General features: G+C 42.3%; 1 protein-coding gene across 2 annotated transcripts in view; it reads right to left on the bottom strand.

Moving 5' to 3' along the window:
• Window positions 1–19532, bottom strand: part of LOC105918769 (SLIT and NTRK-like protein 3) — a 30506-nt gene extending 10974 nt beyond the window's left edge. Inside the window, exons 1-6 of one of the 2 annotated variants that reach the window (XM_012853925.3) lie at window positions 19043–19532; window positions 14322–14602; window positions 13895–14146; window positions 13551–13666; window positions 11329–12255; window positions 8880–9099 (exon numbers count right to left, since the gene is read on the bottom strand). In XM_012853925.3, the coding sequence (XP_012709379.2) occupies window positions 8880–9099; window positions 11329–12255; window positions 13551–13666; window positions 13895–14146; window positions 14322–14537 (1731 nt within the window). In that variant the 5' untranslated portion in view covers window positions 14538–14602; window positions 19043–19532. Of the gene's footprint in view, window positions 1–8879; window positions 9100–11328; window positions 12256–13550; window positions 13667–13894; window positions 14147–14321; window positions 14603–18874; window positions 18960–19042 lie in introns of those variants that run through there. The other variant, XM_036150684.1, reaches the window with a different exon arrangement.
• Window positions 19533–22946: the final 3414 nt, after the last annotated feature.

Here is a 22946-nt window from a genome sequence, read left to right as displayed (position 1 = left end):
CCTATGGTGGTTGAGTTTTATGCTGTGCTGCGCACTTTAAAATGAAGAAGACTGGTTCATGTTACAAGACGATCTAACTTATTTTCAGCTGCCTTTATTGTGCTGATGAAATTGGATACAGAGGATGTGCAACCAAATAAAGGATGGTAGAAATTGCTATTAGTATTGACATTTTATGGATTTAAAAAGTACATAAACAAAAAATAAGTTTAGGTGTCTAAATTTAACATCAACTGCCTTCTCAGCTACCTTCTATTCATTTTCTCTACCAGCCTAATTCTATACAGTCATGGGGTGTGGTACCTGCTAACAGATTGGTAACAGATATAAGTTTCTCTTGGATACTCTTATCCAAGGATAATCTATGTACCAGCTGACTTAATGTGCATGTTTTTAGACAATGGTAGAAAAGCAATGTCCCTGTGACGACACACGCACTAAAAACAGTTGCTTCACTATACAGCCTGACCATCTCGATGGTTAACTTCAGGGATTTGCTAGACTTTACCTCAAGACACATTTCACAGTATTTTATTGTGATTTTATGTGATTGATCGACACAAAGTATGCTTAAATGTGAAATGGGAGGACATGATGTAGAACAAATAAATCTGAAAATTGAGCTTTGTGTGTGTAAAAGACACAAAGGTGCAAACACTTGAGACTAATGACGCTAAACAACAGGTAACACTAAGCACACTAAGCACACTAACCACGCTAACCACGCTAACCATGCTAACCATGCTAACCAGCAGCTGATTGTAACACATTCACCAGCCTGACTGTCTCAACAAGCTCTTTTCATTTTGAAACACTGCTTACATCTGGATTTATTCTGTTGCCTTCACATCATGATGACATAAAAAACTTGTTTTCAGTCGCTATCAAGAAGTATGCTAACAGCTGGCTTAGTCACTCAGTGCAAACTTGAGAGGTCGTCCTGCTGAACATGATATAATCTCTTGTAATACTTGGAACAATGTGTTTCTAGACAAACTCAACTGGACTCTGATATAGAGCAATGCTTTGCCTTACATTTATATCATTACACTATAGCCCTGTTTATACAACGTTCCATTGAAAACCGGACTTTCCAGACGTTTCTGTTAACACGTTTACATGACAATGTGCTAATTAAAATCTCTATTTACACAGTAACAGTAGAAACTTGAAAATGGTGTAATTTCCATGCAGTGCCATTAGAGGTGATGTTCTTTAAAAATCATCATGCATACTCCCTAAAAGCTACTACAACTAATAAACATTCAAGATGAGAATAAAGTTTTCCTATGGACAGACGACAATGTTCAACTGTTGCTTAAGTTGACTGAATTATAGCCATGCCTAGCCGTGGTTACATTCAGAAGAGTCAACAGTCAAACAGTACTCCACTATTTCCAATTTTATTTTCTTCTTCTGTGGTCTTAAAGATTGTAGGCAACCGTAATGTTGTGTCTGTGTGCATTCATTTCCACTGATCTCTGACATACTGCACATGAGCCAGGGATTCCCTGTAAGAAAAGTAATGTTTTTCATGCTTACATCACAATGAAAACCGGGACATTTTCGAAATCATTACACTGGAACTCGTTTTCAAATGGTGCCAATATCAGAGGAAACATCCGGCATTGTCGTGTAAATGAACAGTACAAATGCAACCAGACTGTTCTGTTTTCACTAAAAAAAAAACGTTGTGTACATGGAGTCTATATGTCTACAATTTTACTTACTTGGTTTCATTTAACCTTTTACATTATGTTATAGGCTTATTTTTTGTTGTTATCATTTATGGTTACAGTTTTAAGAATTTGTAGTCTTTTCTAAACATTCATTGAGATGAATTTCATTTACTCTCAAGTGCAGTATTGTTTTTACAGTAGTGCAGTCATTTTTAGTGCATCAACAATGTGCTACTGCTAAAACCTTAGCCTCTTAGGGCATGCTTGCTGTGTTAAGAAAATGTGGTAGCTCACACTGGGAAGGGGGCTGTGGGGTAATTTTTTCTGTCAAGATCAGCCGGCGAGTTTTTCCGACCCAACGGTCATGATATGGAGACTGAAAATGTATTCTGATACTAATTTATTCATGTTTAATCATGATTAATATTGTACCCATTTCATCTAGTTTTGTATTTATGTATTCACTGTTTAATAGATAGTATTTACATGCAGAGTTACATGATACATTACTTCAATGTACTACACTTATATCTGTATGCTGTTAAAGATTACATGCATTCAGCCCAGTTATAAGTTATGACTTCATCCATAATCAATTTATAAACTAAGTTTTTGATATTCATTCTCAGTAAATTGGTAGTTTGTCAATTGTCATACATACATATCTATCCACTGTGGGGTTATGTCATGTGAGAAAAACAGCAGAGATTGTTATCAAAGGAGTGTTCTGATAAACAATTTTATACTTTCTAAAGCATAAGAGTTTCTCATGAGTAAAAGTTGGTTTGCCAAGGTATTCTCCTCATATCAACAAACTTTAAAATACTGAACAACTGGCCATGTTGTCCTAGGAGGGGGTCATTAGTAAATGTTTTCCATATTGCAACCTAATAATGGCTCCAGTTCTCAATCCATGCTCTCTGTGTGTGATAACACATACACAATTCCAAGATCTGGCAACAGTAAAGGGTATAAATGTTTGTCACTCAAAGTTTATTTTTTAATTCAATTTCTGTTTGACTCTGACAGAACATTTTTATCAAAATAAAACCAATTCAATTCAAAAATACATTATTAGTCCCAAAGGGAAATTAGATACTGGTGTAACTCATGTTATAGGGGTTTCTTCAACAAGTTGTTGTAGATGCTGATGGCTGCAGGCAGAGAGGATCTCCTGTACCGGTCTGTCTTACACCGGATCTGGAGAAGCCTCCGACTGAAGACACTGACTAGGTTCACACTGCAGGCCTTAATGCTCAATTCTGATTTTCTTTGTGAAATCAGATTTTTTTGCGTTGTCGTTCTCATTTTCAAATATATGCGACTTGTATGTGACCTCGTGAGTGAACTGAATTCATACAGCCTAAGTGTCCCGCATGCGCAGTTGAGGACACAATGACGTCACACGTAGCAAACGTCCTCAGTGTTTGCAGAAGTAAACATGGATTATAATACTGGCGCACATTTTGCGATCTTTAATTTCTTTTCTAACCGGACCTTTCTGTCCATTGACTGCTCTCCTCATTGTTGTCCGCCATGGGTGTCATTTTTCTTCCTGCTTCTGCATAGCAGGACGCAGAATAGTGACATTTGTCGAGTATCAGTGACGTACAGGTCGGATGAATGCGACCCGGCCGTACAGACACAGGTCACATTTGAAAAAATCCAATTTGTGTTGTTCAGACTGTCATGAAAACATCAGATCCAGGTCGCATATGGGCAAAAAAAATAGGATTGGGTCACTTCAGACTGCAGTGTGAACGTAGCCTCTGTTGTCGCATGAAGAGGTTCTGAAGAATCCTTCTTTGTAAAGTAATCTCCAGAGGTTCTACAAGAGTCTCTAGAACAAAGCCAACCTTCTTTATGAGCTTGTTGAGCTTATTTAAGTAGATGACAGAGGAGATCACACGCTCCACAACAGACTTATAGAAGATCTGCAGTATCTTGCTGCAAACCCCAAGAAGTACAGTCTGCTCTGTCCCTTCTTGTAGACAGTTTTGCAGTTGCGTCTCCAGTCCAGTTTGCTGTACATGTAAACGCCAAGGTATTTATACTCCCCCACCACCTCCACTTCTTCTCCCAGGATGGTAATAGTGTGGGTACTTTTCCTGTTTCTCCTGAAATATACAACTGTCCCCTTTGTTTTATCTACATTCAGAATGAGATGATTGTTTTCACACCATATCACGAAGAGGTCCCCCAACTCTGTGTACCTAGCTTCCTGTCCATCTCTGATGCACCCAACGACTGCAGTGTCATCTGAACATTTCTACAGATGACAGGATTCTGTCTTATATTGAACGTCTGAGGTGTAAAGAGTGAAAACGAACGGTGGGGGTACAGTCCCCTGTGGTGCTCCTGTGCTGCTGACTACCTAGTTAGACACACAATCCTTCAGTTTTACAGACTGTGGTGTGCTGGTCAGGTAGTCTCTGATCCAGGCAATGGTTGAGTCCCCCACCTAAATCTTCTGGAGTTTCTGACAAAGCAAATCAAGCTGAATTGTTTTAAATGGACTGGAGAAATCAAAGAACATGATGATTGCAGTGATGTCTGCCTTGTCTAAATGACAGTGGGTTTGTTGAAGCAGGTGTATGATGGTGTCTTCAACTCCAAATTTATGGCAATAAGAAAACTGCAGGGTGTCCTGAAAGCTGCTTGTTTGCGTACTCAGGTGGGCCAATGGGAGTCTCTTTAGGACCTTCATGATGTGGCATGTCAGAGAAAAACAGGTCTAAAGTCATTGAGAACTGACAGGTGAGTTTTCTTCAGTACCAAACTTATGAAGGAGGTTTCCACAACACTGGAACCCTCTTCTGGGTCAGGCTAAGGTTGAAGAATTGCTGTAGAATCCCAAAGAGCTGCTCAGGACAGACCTTCAGGACTCTGGGGCTGACACCATCTGGACCTACAGCCTTATTCCAGTTTAGTCTCTCCAGCTGCCTCTTCACCTGACATCTAGAGACAGAAAAGTGGAAGGGGGAGGCAAAGGGAGCATCATGATGTTCGGATTTGGTTGAGAAAAAAACATCCCAGTTTCTTGCCTTAAAACAACCCTTAAGGGCTTCTTCAGCTTCCTGTGACCAACTTCTCACACTTCGCTTTATTGCAGGCTGCCTCAGAAAAAGAGGCTTATGTTCTGAGAGGAGAAAAAACAGATTGTGATCTAATTTGCCAGGAGGAGTTGCTTTAGGTATGAGTTCCTTACTTTTGGATAAAACAAACCCAGAGTTTTGTTTTCTCTAGTAAAACAGGGGCCAGACTGTTAAAAACTTGGAAATGTAGCAGAGACTGAGGCATGGCTAAAATCAACACATATCGCCAAAAACGCATTGGGATCTTGTGTCTGCAGTTTACCAACAACTGAGTTGATGACGTCACATGAGTGTCTATAACAGCTGATGGTGAAATGTAGACTGTGTTACCAAAATAACACTAGTAAACTCTCTGGGTAAATAATATGGACAAAAACTCAGTGCCAACGCTTCAATATCTGAGCTGCAGAGACGCTACGTCAGAGTAACATGTCCTGGATGACACCATCTGTTGTTCACCAGCACCGCCAATCCATCACCTTTGCTCTTTCTGCTCTTCTTTAAATCTCTATCTGCTTGCATGGTCAGAAAGCTTGGCAGAGAGGTGCTGGGGTCAGGGATATGATTCTGAAATCCTGAAACACATAACACTGCATTCCCGATATTCTGGCTGGGTCCTTGTTGAGGCCTGGCGTTCATCCAACTTGGTTCCCATAGATCTCACATTGCCCATGATAATTGATTGAAGAGATGGCTTAAATTTCCTCCTTCTCTCTCGTTGCTCTGCATCCTCGACGTCTCCTTTGCATCTCATCTGGGATTTGAAGATGTAGTTGAAGTATTATTTCAGCTTTTGAGATGTTAATCAGCTGCTCCCGGTTGTACAAAACCAAATGGTTGCTATGGTTATGCATCATAACAAATGTCCCAAAACAAAAACAAAAAAACACCAAGAAAAATCCTTCAAGCAGCACAGCATCCAACACCAGTGTAGAAAATCCCAGAAGGCTGAAAAGTTAACATGTGTCCATATGCTCTCTCAGTTTAATAGCAGTCACGTCAAATTCCAACATTTAGAGGCTTTATGCAAAGCCAAACACCTGACTGGCTTTAAATTCATGATCAGTGAATATTCATGACCCTTCTAACTCACAAAAATCAACTTTTGTCTGAGAGTGAGATTTCTAACGGGGACAGGGGTTCTGATGACACTGTTAGCAGGACACATCTGAATAATTCAGCAGCGGTTACAGCGGATACTTTTTCCTCTATGTTAGAAAACCTCCCAAACTGTTTTGCTGCCCTGTTCATACAATCGGTGTCTTTCGCAACTTTCCACATCAAGGCGTAATTGGTTCCTTGTACATATTGTGTCGGGTACACGAAGCTTTGTAGACAGAGAATTGTTTCATTAAATGGCAAACCTGGCCACGGGCGAATTTCCTGATTAATGCTGGCAATGACAAGGAAGTGTCTGCCTGAAACCCAACATGTTCTTAGCGCGTACTGACAAAGACATATGTGTTCCTGGGCTGTATATATTTCTGGCCTCCATTCAGATCCTGCTTCGCTTAAGTCAATTTTATTATATATATATATTTTTTATAGCTTTAAGGCTCAGTTGCTTTCGTGCTGGCATTAATTTTCCAGTTGAGAAATTGCACACAGCACAATGATTTTAATTTTCTCTTTAATGTCAGACTAATATTTATATTTTTTCTAACAGTACGCTAAGGGAAATATTTTTCATATCAGTTAAGTGGGTCTGACTGCATAATCTTGTTCTTGACAGCGCCGCTGACTCTAAGCTGTACATGCAGCTGCTTTATCAGAATTGTTTTGTGTTTCTTGTTGTTGTTTTTTTTTTTTTCTTTTTCCAGCTGCTGTGAGCTAAATCCTGCTTCCATCAGTGTTAGCCTTTGATTCTACAGTGCAAACTCTGTCTCAGAAACACACAGCAGCACCCGCAAAAGCCCACACCCCAAGCTTCAAACAGCCAACCAGTAAGCCAACAGGTGAGATCGCTGTCACGTTATTTTCTGCACCCAACGGGGTAGTGCTAGTACGGTTTTGTACGGGAAATAACAACCCGCGATAAATGAACGGATTCAGTTACTGTGACACAGATTTCCAGCACTATAATAGTGATACAGCTGGGCTCCATGAATATGGCCCACTGCGTGCATCCCATTTGCGAAAGCTTAAATTCTCTTGAACATAAGAGCAACGCACAATGGGCATAATGCATTTATCTGTACGTGCATGATTCCTCCAGCTCGTCTCTTCCACGAGGAAACATTTAGAAATTGCTAAATTGCCAGTCTCACCCACACAAACCCAGAATTGGGGACTTTGTGATTTTTTTTTTTCTTTTTCATCAAGCTAAATAAGAACAGAAATTCACAATGACATTCAGGCTAATCTACACCCACTTTACCTCATTCTGCTCTAGCTGTCTAAGAAAAGCTTACATTAAATTTGCTGAAGTCTTAGAAGGCTGATTGAAAGGGCTTAATATGTGTCCTTATCTGGGTGTTGCGGGCTGCAACCACTCACTTAAAGCTGTGGTTAGATGTGAGGAAAACAACAAAAATTAGCATATGCGGCGTTTTATACAGTTTATTTACTGTAAATTGCATTAATTAAAACCTCGCTTAAACACTTAAAGGCTTCTGCTTTCTCCAGTTTAGCTCCTGATTTATTAAGGCCACTTATGCAAATGGAGTCAATTGCAATTTTCCAATTGGAATACCTGAGGCACAACCAGAGTCCCACATGCTGCAGCAGAGCTCTCAAAACAACAGATGATGGGAGAAAAATCCAGCTGTTTCAGAGGCCAGCAGATCAGGAGCTGCCAGAAGTTTAAAAATGCAGCAGGGGCTTGTCAGCACTTGATTCATTAAAATGTAATACCAACGCACGCCGTTTCTTAACAGCATGTCAGACCTTTGTGTTTTCGTTGTATTTGATTGAGGTTATAGTACATATTTTTTTAAGCAAAGGGCATGAATGAGTAACATCATCTCAGTTTTATTACAGACACAACAAAAAAGTAGCACATTCAGCTTGATGCCCCATGCAAGGTGTCTGATGAATATAGTTATGTGCAAGTTACAGTTAAAGTTACCCCTGGAACCGTAAACTGAAACTAATGTGCTTATAGTTGCATGTATTAGAACAACGCAAAGTAGCACATAAGAAGAAATCGGATTATATTTCCTTTCTAAATGAACAAAAAATAAAAAAATGAAACTGCCAGCATGTGTTTTTTTTTTTTTATTTAATCCCATCAGTTTATACTTTGTGGAACCACCTTTTGGTGCAGTTACTGCACCAAATCTTTTGAAGTATGTTTCTACCTGCTTTGCACATCTACAGACTGATCATTCGTCTTTGCTAAATAGTTCAGAATGTAAAATCTGTTAGTTCTTGACTTGCTAACGTTTCCAGATGATTTGATTAAAATCTGCAGGAAGATGAACTTGTGTCCCGCTATTAAATCTTTTGCAGCCCCCAACACGTTTCATATCATGAAGCTGCCATGACCGTGTTTTACTGTAAGGGATGGTGCGTTTAGGATGATGCAGTTTTTCACCACACATAGCACTTTGAATGCAGGCCAAAAAGGTAACATGTTGTCTCAGTTGACAGGAACACCTTCTTCTACATGTCTGCTGTTTCCCCTACACGGCTTGTGGCAAACCGCTAACACGACTTCCTATGTCTCTCTTTCAACAAGAGCTTTCAGAATCATAACCCTGCTATAAAGGCCAGATTTGTGGAGTGCAAGACTAATGTGCCGTTTGTCCACTATTGTTATGTAACAAACCTCTGGGGTGTTTACTGAATGGCTGTATTTATACTAAGATTACAATGGAGGGGCTCCATGAATTAAGTGAAAATAAGACATGTAAAACATTTTAGACAGTTTTGTGAAAGAATAATTGAAAATTTAGGATCCTTCTATTTAAACTTTATGCCTACCTTGTAATGTTCTTTCATCTTAAATCCTATTAAAATACATTGCATTTTGTGGTTGTGACAGGACAACATGTGAAAAGGTTCACCAAATACTTCTGCAAGGCATTATACCAGCTCAGCAGAGCTACAAGCCCACCAGCAGAAATCCGTGGTTTTAATAAGTAAAATATGGATTTACACCAACCTGTACCAGTCCTCGGAGGTGTTCCAGCACACCCTCCATCGGAAGATGCTGGAAGAAGTTGTTCCTCAGGTTGAGACGGGACAGATTGACTCCGGAGAACACACCGACAGGCAGGCTCCGCAAAATGTTGGAGTTGAGAAATAACAACTGTAGGGACGGCATGGTGTCAAAGGTCCCGGGATCTACCACACGGATGTAGTTGTACTCCAAGTAAAGGAACCTAAAGTCAGGAAACATAAAATCAGATATGATCAATGTTTACCAAAATAAATAAATAAATAAAAAGACAAGACAAATGGGCCACGCAACAGCATAATAAAAAAGTCCGTGTTCAGGGTAGAGTAACTCTCCTTTATTCCACCAATACACCGCTGAATCTTCATGTTTCAAAATCACAGCAGAATTTTCTTTAATCCCCTCTCTGCCTGTGCACAAACAGATCAGTACCAAATTTCACACTGATCTCTGGTTACCACGGTAAATGTCTTTAAAAGAAGTGCCTATATTTGGTTTTTAATTAGTAAAAAGTCACATATATATATATATATATATATATATATATATATATATATATTAGCATTTAGTATTCTCCCGTACACATCTGTGATCAGATATCGGGGACCCGGTTACCTATTATTGAATTCAGTTGTTCTAGTTGGACTTTCTTGACATTTTTTTGCATCCTTGAGCAACACCCAGGATTTGCAGAGATGTTACAGAGGATCCAAATGATCTCCGTGTACAAACGCATCAGTCAGGGTAAGGTTGTAAAAGAAAATCCACATTATCGCATACATGCCATGGCACAGCAAAGACAATGATCAGCACTAAGAGAAGATGTGGAACAAAAGCAAAATTGGATGTTGCTCCAAAAGTGATATAAATAAAAGACAGAAACTGTTGAAGGAGACTTCCAAAAGCCAAAACAGAAAGAGCAGCAGGTATTTTGTGTTAGTATTGGTCTCCTTTGGGGTCAGACTCCTTTTCTTTCAGGGAACACATTCAAACGTGGCCAAAATCTGCATAAATCTTGTGGTAGAACAGGGTTTTTTTTTATGCAACCAAACTTAGACGTTGGGCCATAAAACCAATTGTTAAGTTGGACATTGCAACAACACTGCACAGTGAAACATGGTGGTGGCAGCAGCATGCTCTGGGATTACTTTTCTTCACATGGACAAAGACCTTTTGTTAGAAGGTGGTAAAAAAAATCATGTAGCGATGTGAGGATTAGAAAGCTGTAGATGGATTTTCTTTTTCCGCATCGCAGTGAGTCCAAGCACACATCAAAATCAACAAGCGTATGCCTTGGACAAAAGGACTGTGGGGACGCCAGAAAAAGGCAGTGAGTAGAAGATGTGCTCATAAATTGATAGATTTTGAAAACTTCTTTAACTCAGAATGGGCAAATATCACCAAATCAAGATGTGGGATGCTTAAAGACTCCAACCAAAGATGACTGAATTCTGAAAATGAACACAGAGATCCTTCAACAAACAATTTTAGTTTAATAGAATTTGTACTTGTGCTACCAAGTTTTTGCAACTTTTTAATTATATTTTCATCCCCTCAGAGGGATTTGTTTAAATATCACATTAAAGGTTTGACACCTTTGAAATGATTCATAATGGGTTATATTCAACGTCCCCAAATCCAACTATTTTATCTGGGGTGTGTATACTTTTCATATCCACTGTAGACCCAGTTCAAATCGCTCATACCGCTCTGTCACCATTTAGCACTTAACAAAGGCTAACGAGAGGTTAAGAGGAAGACATTTTCCATGTCCGCAGAGGATCTTTATTATTGATTAATAGTCAGATTAATGGCTGTAGATTTTCTTAAACCTGTCTGGAAATATAAAGATGGCACTGCTGAAATCTAAAGCCCAGATGACTTATCATTCTTAAGATAGAACTGCGTGAATTCTGATCTGTTGTCCCTCTAAATGTTTAATGCACTCACTGAAGGAAGCTATGCATTATGTACAGATGAATCATCTGTGTGAGCTTAATCTGACAATTATATACATATGCATCGCTCTGACAAGCCTTTCCCCAAACACAAAATCCTGCCGTCATCCTGACACCTTGCTGTCTTATCAACACCCCTGTATGCAAATACCAAAAAACATTAATTTTCACATTGTCACTCAGAACCAGGCTTACAACTCAACTGGAGCATTGCATCAGACAGCGTGACTAAGTAATGACAAACACGGAAGAGAATGGGAAACCTTCATTTCAATCAAACTCCAGCATAATAGTAATCAACGTTTTCAACGCTATGCTGTGCCAGGATTATAGTGAAATTAATTCCACCTTTTTTTCAAACAAACAAATCTCTAAGTATCTTAAGCTGACACGTGGCTTCAGTTTAGGAATTTTGTTTGAAGTGCAAAAGAGGGGATGGTGTGTTTGAAACGCGGAGCGCCGCAAACCCTCCTTACCTTAGGCTCTGCAGTCCGAGGAACATGTGGGGGCTCAGCTTATCCAGGTTGTTCCCGTTCAGGAAGAGGGTCCTCAGGTTTGTTAGGCTGGAGAAGGCCCCCTCCTGGAGGTAACTGATGCGGTTGTTCCCCAAGTTAAGCAGGTCGAGGCTGGAGAAGTTCCAGAAGTCCGCGCGATACAGCTTTTGGATCAGGTTCCCGCCCAGGAACAGCTTCCGGCCGTTGAGCGGCCGAGGGATGAGCTCGGACATGTTGCGGAAGCCGTTCTCTTTGCAGTTGAGGGTTTGGCCCAGATCCGCAATGTGCAGGTTGCAGGTGCAACGGATGGGGCAGATGATGGGTATGGGGGGCCGTGTTTGGTAGCCGGCAACCGGGGGGTTCTGGTTGGGCATCAAACTGCGGGCGGTGGGGGGCATTCGGGAGGGTCGAGGTCTTTTAGTCGGCCTCGGTTGCCTGTCCCTTTGTCTACGCTCCGACGAAGAGGAGGAGGATGAAGTGGAGGAGGTGTGAGTGTTCTGTCGGGAGCCGTGCAGAATGGACGACGGCTTTGTCGGCCTGACTCTCCCAGGGTTTGTGTGTTTGGAGTTTGGGGGCAGAGGCTGGGGCTGGGATCCCTCTGATGAAGCACCCCTCTCTCCTTGCAGCTCTTTATCTGGCAGATCAGCACACAGTTCTTTGCGGGGTATTTCCCTAAGGTCCTTTCCGTGAAGATGAAATGGGTATTCGCAGGTAACATCCCCGACTACGGCCGTGTAGGGGATCTGACCCAGCCACTGCAGTAGCTGCACTGCCTCGCAGCTACAGTTCCAGGGATTCTCCTCCAGCTGTAGCTCCATCAGGGATCGGCCGATGTACTCAAGGGTCCCAGCATATGCTAGGCTTTTCAGACGGTTTCCCCGCAGGTCCAAATGAGTCAGAGACACAGATCTGCAGTAGGAGGGGGAGGAGAGGCAGCTCGGTTAGATGAAAGAACAAACTGCAAAGGAGAAATATCTGTTTTTTTTTATGTGATAATTAATTCATCTTCTATGATATGACATACACTGCCTTGCCAAAGCTACGTACAGATCCCCTGAGCTTTTTCACATTTTGTCGCATCACAACTGCAAGATCCAGTGTATTTATTTCTAACAGACCTGCACAAATTGGGGTGTAATCATGAAATGATAGAAGTGATGCAACATTTTTAGCAAATATAAATCTGGAAAGTGTGGCCCGCATTTGCTCTCAGCCCCTGTTAGTCGACATGTTGTAGTACCACCTTTATCTGTAAATACAGCAGCGTGGGTCCAGGATTGTCTCTACCAGCTTTACATGACTAAAATAAAAATAAATCACCCTTGTTTGCTAAATTAAATCAAATGGAGAGCATCTGTGATGATAAAAATTCAGATCTTGTCACAGATTTTCACCCTGTGTTAAAGTCCACTTTTCTTTCTGACCAGTTTCCCTGTCAGAGCTAAAGAAAAGCAATCCCACAGCATGATGCTGCTAACACCATATTTTTAGGTTGTTTAGACCGATATGAAATGTTAGCTTTCCTGCCACACAACACATTTAGATCAAAAGGTTACATTTTGGCCTCTATTTACCAGAGCAGTTTCTTCCTCACATTTGCTGGATACTCTGTTATGGATTTTGGCAAACTGGACCTCTTGTTATAAAGTCAGGTTGAAGTGTAAGCCAAATAGTAGAGCTGTCAATAGATTCTCCCTCCTGATATTGTTTTATAACGCAGACCTGTCACAGCTTTCCTCGCTGACCTGCCTGCTGATTCCCTTGGTCTTCATGAGGCTGCTTGTTCACTAATGTTCTCTAACAAATCTCCGAGGCCCTCACAGAACGGCGGCATTTATCTACAGATTAAACCACACTCTGGTGGACTCCATCGGCTTATTAGAGGATTTCTGAAGACGTCAGTAAAAAGGTCTGAATGGAAAAGCCGAAAACACTTTTTAGATTTTTCCTTTTTGAAAACTTAAATCATGAACCGCTATCGCCTAACAGTTCCAGTTTAGCATGTCAAAGTTTGGGGCCGTAACGTGACTAATCGTGAAAAAAGTTCAAGGGACAGGAGTGCAGTTTTTCAAGGCGCTTGCGTGTGCTCTACAATAACCTTACCTCAGCAGAACACTGTGACTAACCGTGCCTGGCAGTGATATTTCGACAGATCAGTCCTGGCATAATTAAAAAGCTTTGGAGTAAAATAATCGGGATGTAACCTGAACAGATGAGCAGGCAGGACGGGGATCAGATTGTCATTCAGTATGAGGACCCGGAGCTTGTAGAGAAACCTCAGAGCGCCGCTGTCGATTCGTTTGATCACATTGTAGTCGGCCTGCAGGAAAGAGAAAAGCAATACGGACCACGGTGTCATTGCTGAAACCAGGGCCTGGGCACGCTCTGTTTCAAAGACAAACCTTAAAATTCCTTAACCCCATTTCACCCACGCGGCCTGCCAATCCATGGCTGTTTCTGGCATGAAAAGGAATTGTACTCCTGGGCTAATTCATCAATAATAAAGTCAATCAGGGATAATTAGGACTGATTATGTCCTCGGGCCTACCTGGAGGTATTCCAGGGCTTCCAAACCGGCGAACGTGTCGTTTCTGAAGACCTCCAGCTTGTTCTCGTGGAGGTACAGGCGCCTCAGTTTGGCCAACCCGTTGAAGGCCCCCACTCGGATATCCTGGAGCGCATTGTTGCCAAGGTTCATGGACACCGCGTTGCCAAGGTGCTGAAACCCGTTGCTATAGAGACGTCGGAAAGAGTTCCTCTGGAGGTTGAGTTTGAAAGGGCGGATCCACGACTGTGACACCTGGATGATTAATTACAGCGCTGATTGCTTAGTTTATTAATTAGGGGAAATGAACAATAAGAATAAGCCACAAGACACAACAAAGACGACGTATTAGCATTGGAGATTCGGCATTTTTAACAAGATTAACGACACTGTCAGGAAGCCCGTGATGAATGGGGACAAGTGGGGGTACCTGGCTGGCGTTGGTGAAGCCCCGCCCATCGCAGTGCACGTGCAGCACGCCCTCCTTGACCTCGCACGTGCACGGCTCAAAGCACGGCTCGTCCACTTCCTCCTCGGAGTTGTCCACCAGAGGGGTGTGAGTGGAGGTGGGGGTAGGGGTGGGGCCGTGCGATGCCTGGGACAAGCACACGCACCCCAGGGCCACCGCCAGTGTGACCCACTGCATCCTACTGCTTCTCCCTTTCAGCTCAGCAGCCTGGGGCTACGGCGCGGCATCAGGCCTTTATCTCACTGCCAGGCGAGGCAAAGATGCATACATTCAAACGCACACGCGCGCACACACACGCACGCACGCAGGATTAGGAGAGGACAAACAGACAGGGAAGGAGAAGGAGAAGTCGTTTCAGGATGAATCAGATTGGTGATACATCATAAGCATATTCAAGCAGGCTGGAAATAAATGTTAAATCACACAGGCTGTTGAGCCACGGGGAAAGCATTTCCTTATCCGGAAATAATGATGCCGGGCCAGCTGCAGGCCACAGTCCGCTATACGAGTCAAACCATGACAAACACAAAGTCCCATGCAAAAATATTTGCACTCTTGTCAAGTTTTTCACACATTCTCCTGTTGCAACCACAAACTTTAATCGAGTTTATTGGCATTTAATGTGACACACCTTTATAAAATACTTCACAGCTGTGATGGTGAATAATACAAATGTTTTACACATCAAAATATTAAAAAGTTTAGCATGCATTTGTATTCAGTCCCTAGGAAGCAATATCTTCTGAAACCACTGCTCTGCCCTTAGTGGTGTCAACACAGCAAAGCACACAGATTATTCATCGACAGATGATATGTTGAAACTATAGCCAACAGAGAAGGCAAAAAATGTATCTGATTATAAATACATGCAATCGAATATCTTTCCTTACTGCAAAATAGCCGAATGCACAAAACAGAAATTAATGCTTGAAGCCATATGACACTTTTACTCAGAATGCTTGCTTTAAAAATGTATCTTCCCATAGAAATGAGAAGTTACTCAAAAACTAGAACTTTTCATAGAAATTAGTTCAACATAGGTTAGAAACACAAAACACTCATACACAGGGATTTAAATAAAGCAACAAAGTATTTGTGGAAGTGGATGAAACAGCAGTACTTCTTCAGTGTTTAATATACCAGGGGGAGTGGTGGCCTACTGGTTAGAGAGCAGGGCACTTGTGTCCTGGAAAGGCTGCAAGGTTGTAGGTTTGAATCCCACAGACTGCCACTCTGGGTCCCTGAGCAAGACCCTTAACCCCAGAATGTGCTGCACAGGGGCAGCCCACTGCTCCCTGAGGGGCGGGTTAAATCCAGAGGACCAATTTCACTGGAACATATGTATGTTGCAGTGACATACAAAGATAATTAGAATTAGCGGCACATGTCTTAATCCACCTGATTCAGTCTTTTATAAACCTGCATCGGCTGCTGTTGAACACAAACCATGAAACAAATGCCTTTAAACTCTGACCATCTTTCATGTTCTTGTCTAAGAAAAGCCCCCCCCCCCCCCATGATGCTTCCACCACCATATCAGTTTTTTTTGTTGTTGTTTTTTACAGAACAAACCATATCTACATTATGTTGAGATTAGCATACACTATTTACTAATTAGATGGCTTCATAAGCACAGGGTTTTATTTAGGGCATCAGAATAAAGGGGGATGAATACATATGCACATCATATATTTTTTTAATTTGTAACGAAAAGTCATAAAAGCTTGTGGTATTTTCCCTGCACTTCACAATGACGTGCTACTTTGAGTCGGTCTGTTACATAAAGGCGCAACAAAATCTTTGGGTGGTACAGATGTGACAAAATGTGGGAAAACTGAGCAGTGTGACTATTTTTTGCAAGTTAAGTTTAATCCAGCAACAGCAAACAATGCTTTATAAGAGCAATCTGAACAGTCTCTTAGGTGATGCACCAAATGCTTTTATATTGCAAATTCAAATACTGACATTGTAAATGCAAAACAAAGACACACACACACACACACACACACACGTGGACTTGCTCACCTGTGAATCACATTTTACCATGTTCAGAGTGGCTTTTCGGACAAGTAGGGGACGAAAAAAAAAAAAAACAACAGCTGTGATGAATATATTCAGCTGTGTTCTCAAATGGCCGGCAAAACCGAAATGTCACGCAAGCGTTGCTTTAATGTATGCGATATGAATATGAGTAAATGCAAATCAGATTCATAATGCCTCTGTCTAATGAACTGCTCCATTTAATGGGATGAATGGCAATCAGGGAACACAGGCGGGGGGTGAGGCGCAAAACTACCCAAGATTATCAATCAGCAAAAATATGTTGGGTTATCAACAGCCATCAAGACCTGTCACAGTCATTATTGTGATAATGACAGCGGAGCTGAAGCACCGCTGCAAATCAAAACTCTTCAAAATCTTTCAAAAGCGGGTTGATGTGGAGGCAGCGCTGTGACAGGCAGGAGCGTGAACTGATGCTGATAGTGGGGGTGACGTAATAAGGGTAGGATTACTACACATTTTTTTTTTTACGTGGTCCAATTCAGTGCTTTTCCAAACTCAGATTAGCAGAGTTCTCTGTTCATTTCTGACCCACTTTTATAAATACAATGGTTCAGCATATGGATGGATGGATGGATGGATGGATGGAAGGAATCTGGCAAAAATTCCAGTATTTGTCTATGCTTCATTTTCTTGTCCTATCTTTATCCAGACCTGGAAAAAGACATCAGTCTAATTCCAGACCCTTCCAGGCTCGTGTAGAAACGCTTTGAGACGAGAGAACGAACCATTTTACTGAACTTAAAAAGAAAGCAGGCCAAAAAAGAAGAGAAAACAGCTGAGAATGCAGAGCCTTGCACTGGGAAATTTCCTCTCAAGCCTTAATGAGATCTAAATTGGATAAAGCATCTCGATCTGCTCATACAGTGTTGAACACTGGCACACGGAATGCAATAATGATCATGATGGTATGGTAGCTGTAATCATCCAGCAATAATCTGGCATCGGCGGGTTAGACAAGAAGGCAGCAGTGAAAACATCACCGCCTGGGAGAGGAAGAGCAATCACAGAGGTGATTAAAACGGGGGTGGGTGTGGAGGGGGGGGGAGAAGAAGGGATGAGTGAAAACCAGAGGGGGAGGAGGAGGAGGCAAGATGGGAGAAAAGGTGAAGGAATGGAGAATTAGAGAAAGACTAGACAGATAAGGAGAGAGTAATGGGTTATAGAGTGGGTGCGAAGGGAGGAGGAACGGAGTGGGATTGCATAAGCAGTAAGAAGTCAGTCAAGTCTGCCACTCAGGATGAGAGCTCACAGTGAAACAGCTGAAATCTGATATTGATTACATCAAAGCCCTCCTCCTGCTCTGCACACAATGTACACCCGCCTCAGAGAGAAGCAGCTCCCGAGCCAAGTTTCTCACATCCGTGTGTTTGTGTGTGTGTGTGTGTGTGTGTGTGTGTGTGTGCAGAAAAAAACAATGCAGGAAAGGTCAAAGCATATCCAAAAAGTATGCTTTTAAAGCCTGCCAGGGAACAGAAACAGGTGGCGGGCACACGTGGGGATGGAGTGTGAGCTTTCGTAATGCTGCAAGACGTGCTGGACGGCCCCCAGGAAGGAGGAAACTCACCAATCTGGGCTAGCGTGCTCAGTGCACTGTCAAACAAACTGGAACGCAACAGAATAGAGTCCCCAGTGGGTCATCTTTTTTTATCCGAGGGGTGCGCTGTTTATCTCTGGGTGAAAAAAAAAAAAAAAAGAAAAGAAAGAAAGAAAGAAAGAAAGAAAGAAGAACACCCCTCCTCCTGTATGAAAATCAATAGTCAGTCCAGATAGACCACTGGGATCCCTCCTGTTAGACTCTGCCTTGATGGGAAGCAACACAGTCAACACTCAAGCCTCCTTCTCAGATCAGCCAAGTGAAGTAGTCAGCAGTCAGCATAGCTCTGCATCATTATGGGAGCGAGGAAGGACTCTGGCCGAATGTGATTGTGCATATGTCTCTCGCTGCTTTATCTATAAGACAGGCCTGGCACAGGTGTGGCTTTCCTCCTTGTCTCTCTTGAGTCTTTTCTTTCCTCTTTATTCCCCTGCACACACACACACACACACACACACACACACACACACACACACACACACACACACACACACACTGACGCAAGCCAGCCAGAGATGACGGTCACTGCTTCTCCTTCCCCATATTATTCATGTCACATATTTCCACTGTCTGCCTCTGTGTCCTCTTTGGCGGTCAGAAAACACACTCACTGGTTTTTTTTTTTCCTGTCTTTTCTTCTTTTTTTTTTTTTTTTTTACATAGGGCCCCCACTCCCAGCAAAGCAGAGCAAAGCACAGACCCTGCACTATATCAGACGAGCAGCAGCACCACAGATCAAATCCATGAGGGGCAATAACTCACAGCCACTCCAATTTAGACATGGCAATAGTGAAGTTGGAAATTAAAAGCTGAGCACTTCGGTCACTATACGAAGGAAGCATATTAGAGCATTTACCAGGCTAGGTATGGAAATCCTTGGCAGAGTAACGCAATCCAGTTGCATTCCTCATTGTCTGCCTCTCTCTTTGCCCCCCCACCACCACCACCACCAGCACCACCAGCACCCCCTCTCCGATCCGCGCAGCGACAGCTCGGCACAGCTCGGATGCAGGTAAATACTCACTCAGTCCGCCGGCAAAAGCTACGAGGAGCGACAGAAGAAACACTTCAGCGGGGGGACTGTCGACATGTCGTTTTCACGTCCAGCCGCACTCTTCTGCCTCTCTCCTCTCCTCTCCTGTAGCGGCCGAGGCGGATGAGGAGGATGAGGGAAGGTTGGGGATGGTGGGGGTGGTGGTGGAAGAGGAGGAGGAGGAGGGGGGGACGTGATAAGACTGCAATGAGGTAGAGGATGAAAACCGAGCGAAGGAGAGAGAGAGAGAGCGCGCGAGCGAGAGAGAGAGAAGGACTTTAAATAAATAAATATATAAATAAATAAGACGTTTGGCTTTAGGATGCAGGGTCCGCGTCTCCTCGGCGCAGCCCGTGGGAGCTGCGGCAGTGAGCGAGTGAGTGAGTGGACCCCGGCGGTCGTGCGCTGCGCGGAGTTGGAGGCTGCGTAACGATGGAGAAGCCTCTCTTCATCTCTAACACAACTGGGTAATTCACGGAGGAGAGGAGAGAAGAGAGGAGAGAGAGAGGGAGAGAGAAAGAGGGAAAAGCGGAACGGAATTAATCATGCAATATAAGGCGGCGCGCAAACGGGCCCTGTTTTTAGTTCATAAACAGATTACAGAGGAGACATCAGAGTCACACAGCCGGTGGGGCCCCTATAAACTTTCCCCTCACGGTATCCGAGTGAGCGGCGTGCTAAAAAAAAAAAAAAAAAAAAAAAAAAACGGTTCCGCTATACCGACAATAATTTGTAATCTCATTAGTTTATTCATTTCTTCTCCTGCCCTTAAGCACCTACGGATTTCGCTTAAAAAAGGGAAAAGAATAACGGTGTGTGCGTTACCATGGCGACTTGGTGCCAGCTGTCTTTGGCTGCAGAGGAAAACTGTGATGACTTTTCAGGAGGAAGAAGTGTTGACAGCAAGGCCCCGAAAGTATGCGCGAACTTCCTGTAGACCGCGGTGTGAAGTGGCGCAGCGGATCGCAGCGGAGGAAGCCCTCCACCTGCCAAGAGGGGACCCAGGCCATAATTGGGGGACCTGAATGGAGTTTGATTCGGGGGCCCTTCCAGCTACCTCAGCTCAACTGAAAATCCCGTAGTGTCATCACGCCTCTATTTTAATGTTTGTGTATTATACTGGTCGTCTGAATCATTAGAATATCCTTGGCAAGTTAATTGACTTCAGTCATCCAGTACAAAAAGTAAATCTCATGTTAATTCATTACACATAATAATATATTCTATGCAATGATTTATGTTAATTAGAATGATAATGACTTGAAATAAAAAAAAAGAATAAGTTTTAGAGGAAATTAGAACATTACATACAATGATTAAAAATTATCTTTGGCCCAGATGTCATTTTAGGGCCATGTCACTCATGGAGAAGGCTGCTGGCTTGGCTTGACTTTTCTTTTTTTAGTCTGCAGCGATTGATACAAAATGTCACTGAAGTTGCTGAAGAAGCAGACTGTTAACATTGTTCTGCATCAAAGAATATGAATATAAGGTTAAGGAGGAAAACAAAATGTGGCAGAAAAAGGTGCGCAAGCAACAGAAATAAACTGAACCATGCAAATACTTTGTGGGTGAGTGGCAAAAAAAAGCAGTTGTAAGCAGTAATAAGAAGTGTTGCAGTTTGTCAAGAGTAAACGATGCTAGACCTAAGTTGAACTTTTTAAAAACTTTTTTAGTCTGTATAATAAAACATTATGTGTGCCGGCAAACTGCACATTAATACAGTTTCGATTCAATCTAGTTCATTTGTGCAGCACCGATTCACCACACGTCATCTTAAGATACTTTACAAAGTTACTTCTATCGATATCATACAGACAGATTGGTCAAAAGGTTTTCTGTCTAAGCAGATTGCATCAAGTCATTGACTTCTCCAGCATTCAGTCGCCTGCATTTTGCCGTTGACTTTGCAGCAATCCCTCATACCGAGCATGCATGCAGCGACAGTGGAGAGGAAAACTCCCCTTTAACAGGGAGTAACTTCCAGCAGAACCAGGCTAAGTGTGAATGGTCATCTTGCCCTCGACTGACTGGTGGACTGAGTAGACAGAAGAGACACAGAAAAAAGAACAAAGAAGCACTGATCCAGGAGTATAAGGGTAATGGCAGTAGCTCATTCAGTAGCTCCGTCTAGGAGAGAAACACAGCCAAGCAGATATGCACTGTGTTGGTGCATTTCATAAATAGTTGGCTATTTTGCAATTTAAAAAAAGGTGAACCGATCAAAAGTTTGTGACTTATTTCTGACCTCCAGTTTTCAATTAATCTTCCAGGGTTCATATATTAGAAGAGCAGTCTCTCACTGCTTAAAACAAGAGCAGACATGCCTTAAAAATACATTTTCATTTTTATTAGTTTCCTACAATGTCCGTGTTCCCACCTGACTTCATATTTAAATAAATATTCTTATGTGCATCACATAACATCCCAATACAATACAATGAAGTCTGTGGTTGTGACATAACTAAATGTGCAAGGGTACAACTAGATGTGTATTGCTTCACTCAGACAGTCACTTTATGAGATTTATATAATAATAGCACTTGTAAAAAAGCACCCAACTTAAAAATGTTCATAAATCTTTTTGTTTTAATTTATATGAGTGTTACACAAATAAAAAACTACACTTGTAATAAAAAACTAGACTTTTGACAGCTCCAGTGCTCTTGGAGGCCCTCTGCAGGAGTGGGGCTTTAAGCAGCTGCCTAGCTCTCTTTTGCCTTGGGCCGGCTCCACACTTACCCCTCCAGCTGTGAGTTTAGCTCCCTGCTTAGGCAATCACAATATACTGGGTTGTTTCTTCTCCATCGATAATGCCCCTAAGTGGCAGCTTTGGGAGCCCCAGTGAAGCCGAGGGTCCCCTGTAGGTCTCAATCAGACACATTGTGGCACTGCATTGCTAAAAGCATGCATTCAGAGGCGTTCAGATACCAGTTGGCCAGTTTCACAGCTATAGGAAAAGATTTAATAACAACATGTCTCCCACGTTACTGAGCTGAAAGTTCAATTTTCAGTTCAATTTCACATTGATTTCTGCGTGCATTATAAGGTGAATCACCTTGAGGAAATGGAGAGGTGCATCTCCCCCTCTCTCCACTCCTTCCTTCCACCCTCCCTGCCCCGTTCCTCCCCTCTCCCTATAGCAGTGGAGGGAAAAGCTCTCCCTGGAGATTCCTATCAGAAACAGTAACAGAGACGGTTCCAGTAATATCAGGGAGATGTAGATGATGGTTATAGATCTCAGGGCTCTCAGGTGCATTAGTCTTTATTACAGCCTCCCCACAAGGCTACTTAATGCTTGCTTGCAGTGGAAACAAACAGCTAGAGACATAGCATGTAAGTATGCACGGCCACATGGAAGCATGTACTTGTTGAGAGGGCTTAACCATTGATTGTTTGCATCTGACTTGTTTAAAACGTGCTGGAATGCTACGCTGCTGGGGTAAGGTTAACATACACTTATCATGAATATCAAAACTGTTTGGGAATCCTAATGGTTTATCCGAGCTGATGATTCCTGGAAAGAATAATTATACCCCATGAAACGTCAATAACTTTTAGGTGTTACCACGGACTCCTTTTATCCACACATATTAAGTTATGTATATACATACAAAAAAGAAAAACACAACACATCTAATATTTAGATACATTTTGTGCTGAAATCCTGGCTGAATATTTGGAACTGTCACAGTTTGCACCTGTTTGTTGTTTGGTTCATTGAAATCACCTGTGTTTTAGGTGATTTCCATTCATTCCCAGTTGTATTTAAGTTCTAGGTTTTGTTCATTCTTTGTCGTGTCATCTGCTTATGTTGCTGTTTTGTTCCTGTTCCACCGTGTTTTGTAAGTCTTTTTGATAAATATCCGCCTGTCAATATCCTGTTGCTGCCTTA

Source organism: Fundulus heteroclitus, chromosome 19 (assembly GCF_011125445.2).
Source record: "Fundulus heteroclitus isolate FHET01 chromosome 19, MU-UCD_Fhet_4.1, whole genome shotgun sequence".
In the NCBI taxonomy this organism is placed as follows: Eukaryota; Metazoa; Chordata; class Actinopteri; order Cyprinodontiformes; family Fundulidae; genus Fundulus; species Fundulus heteroclitus.
This window is presented reverse-complemented; position numbering and strand designations above follow the sequence as displayed.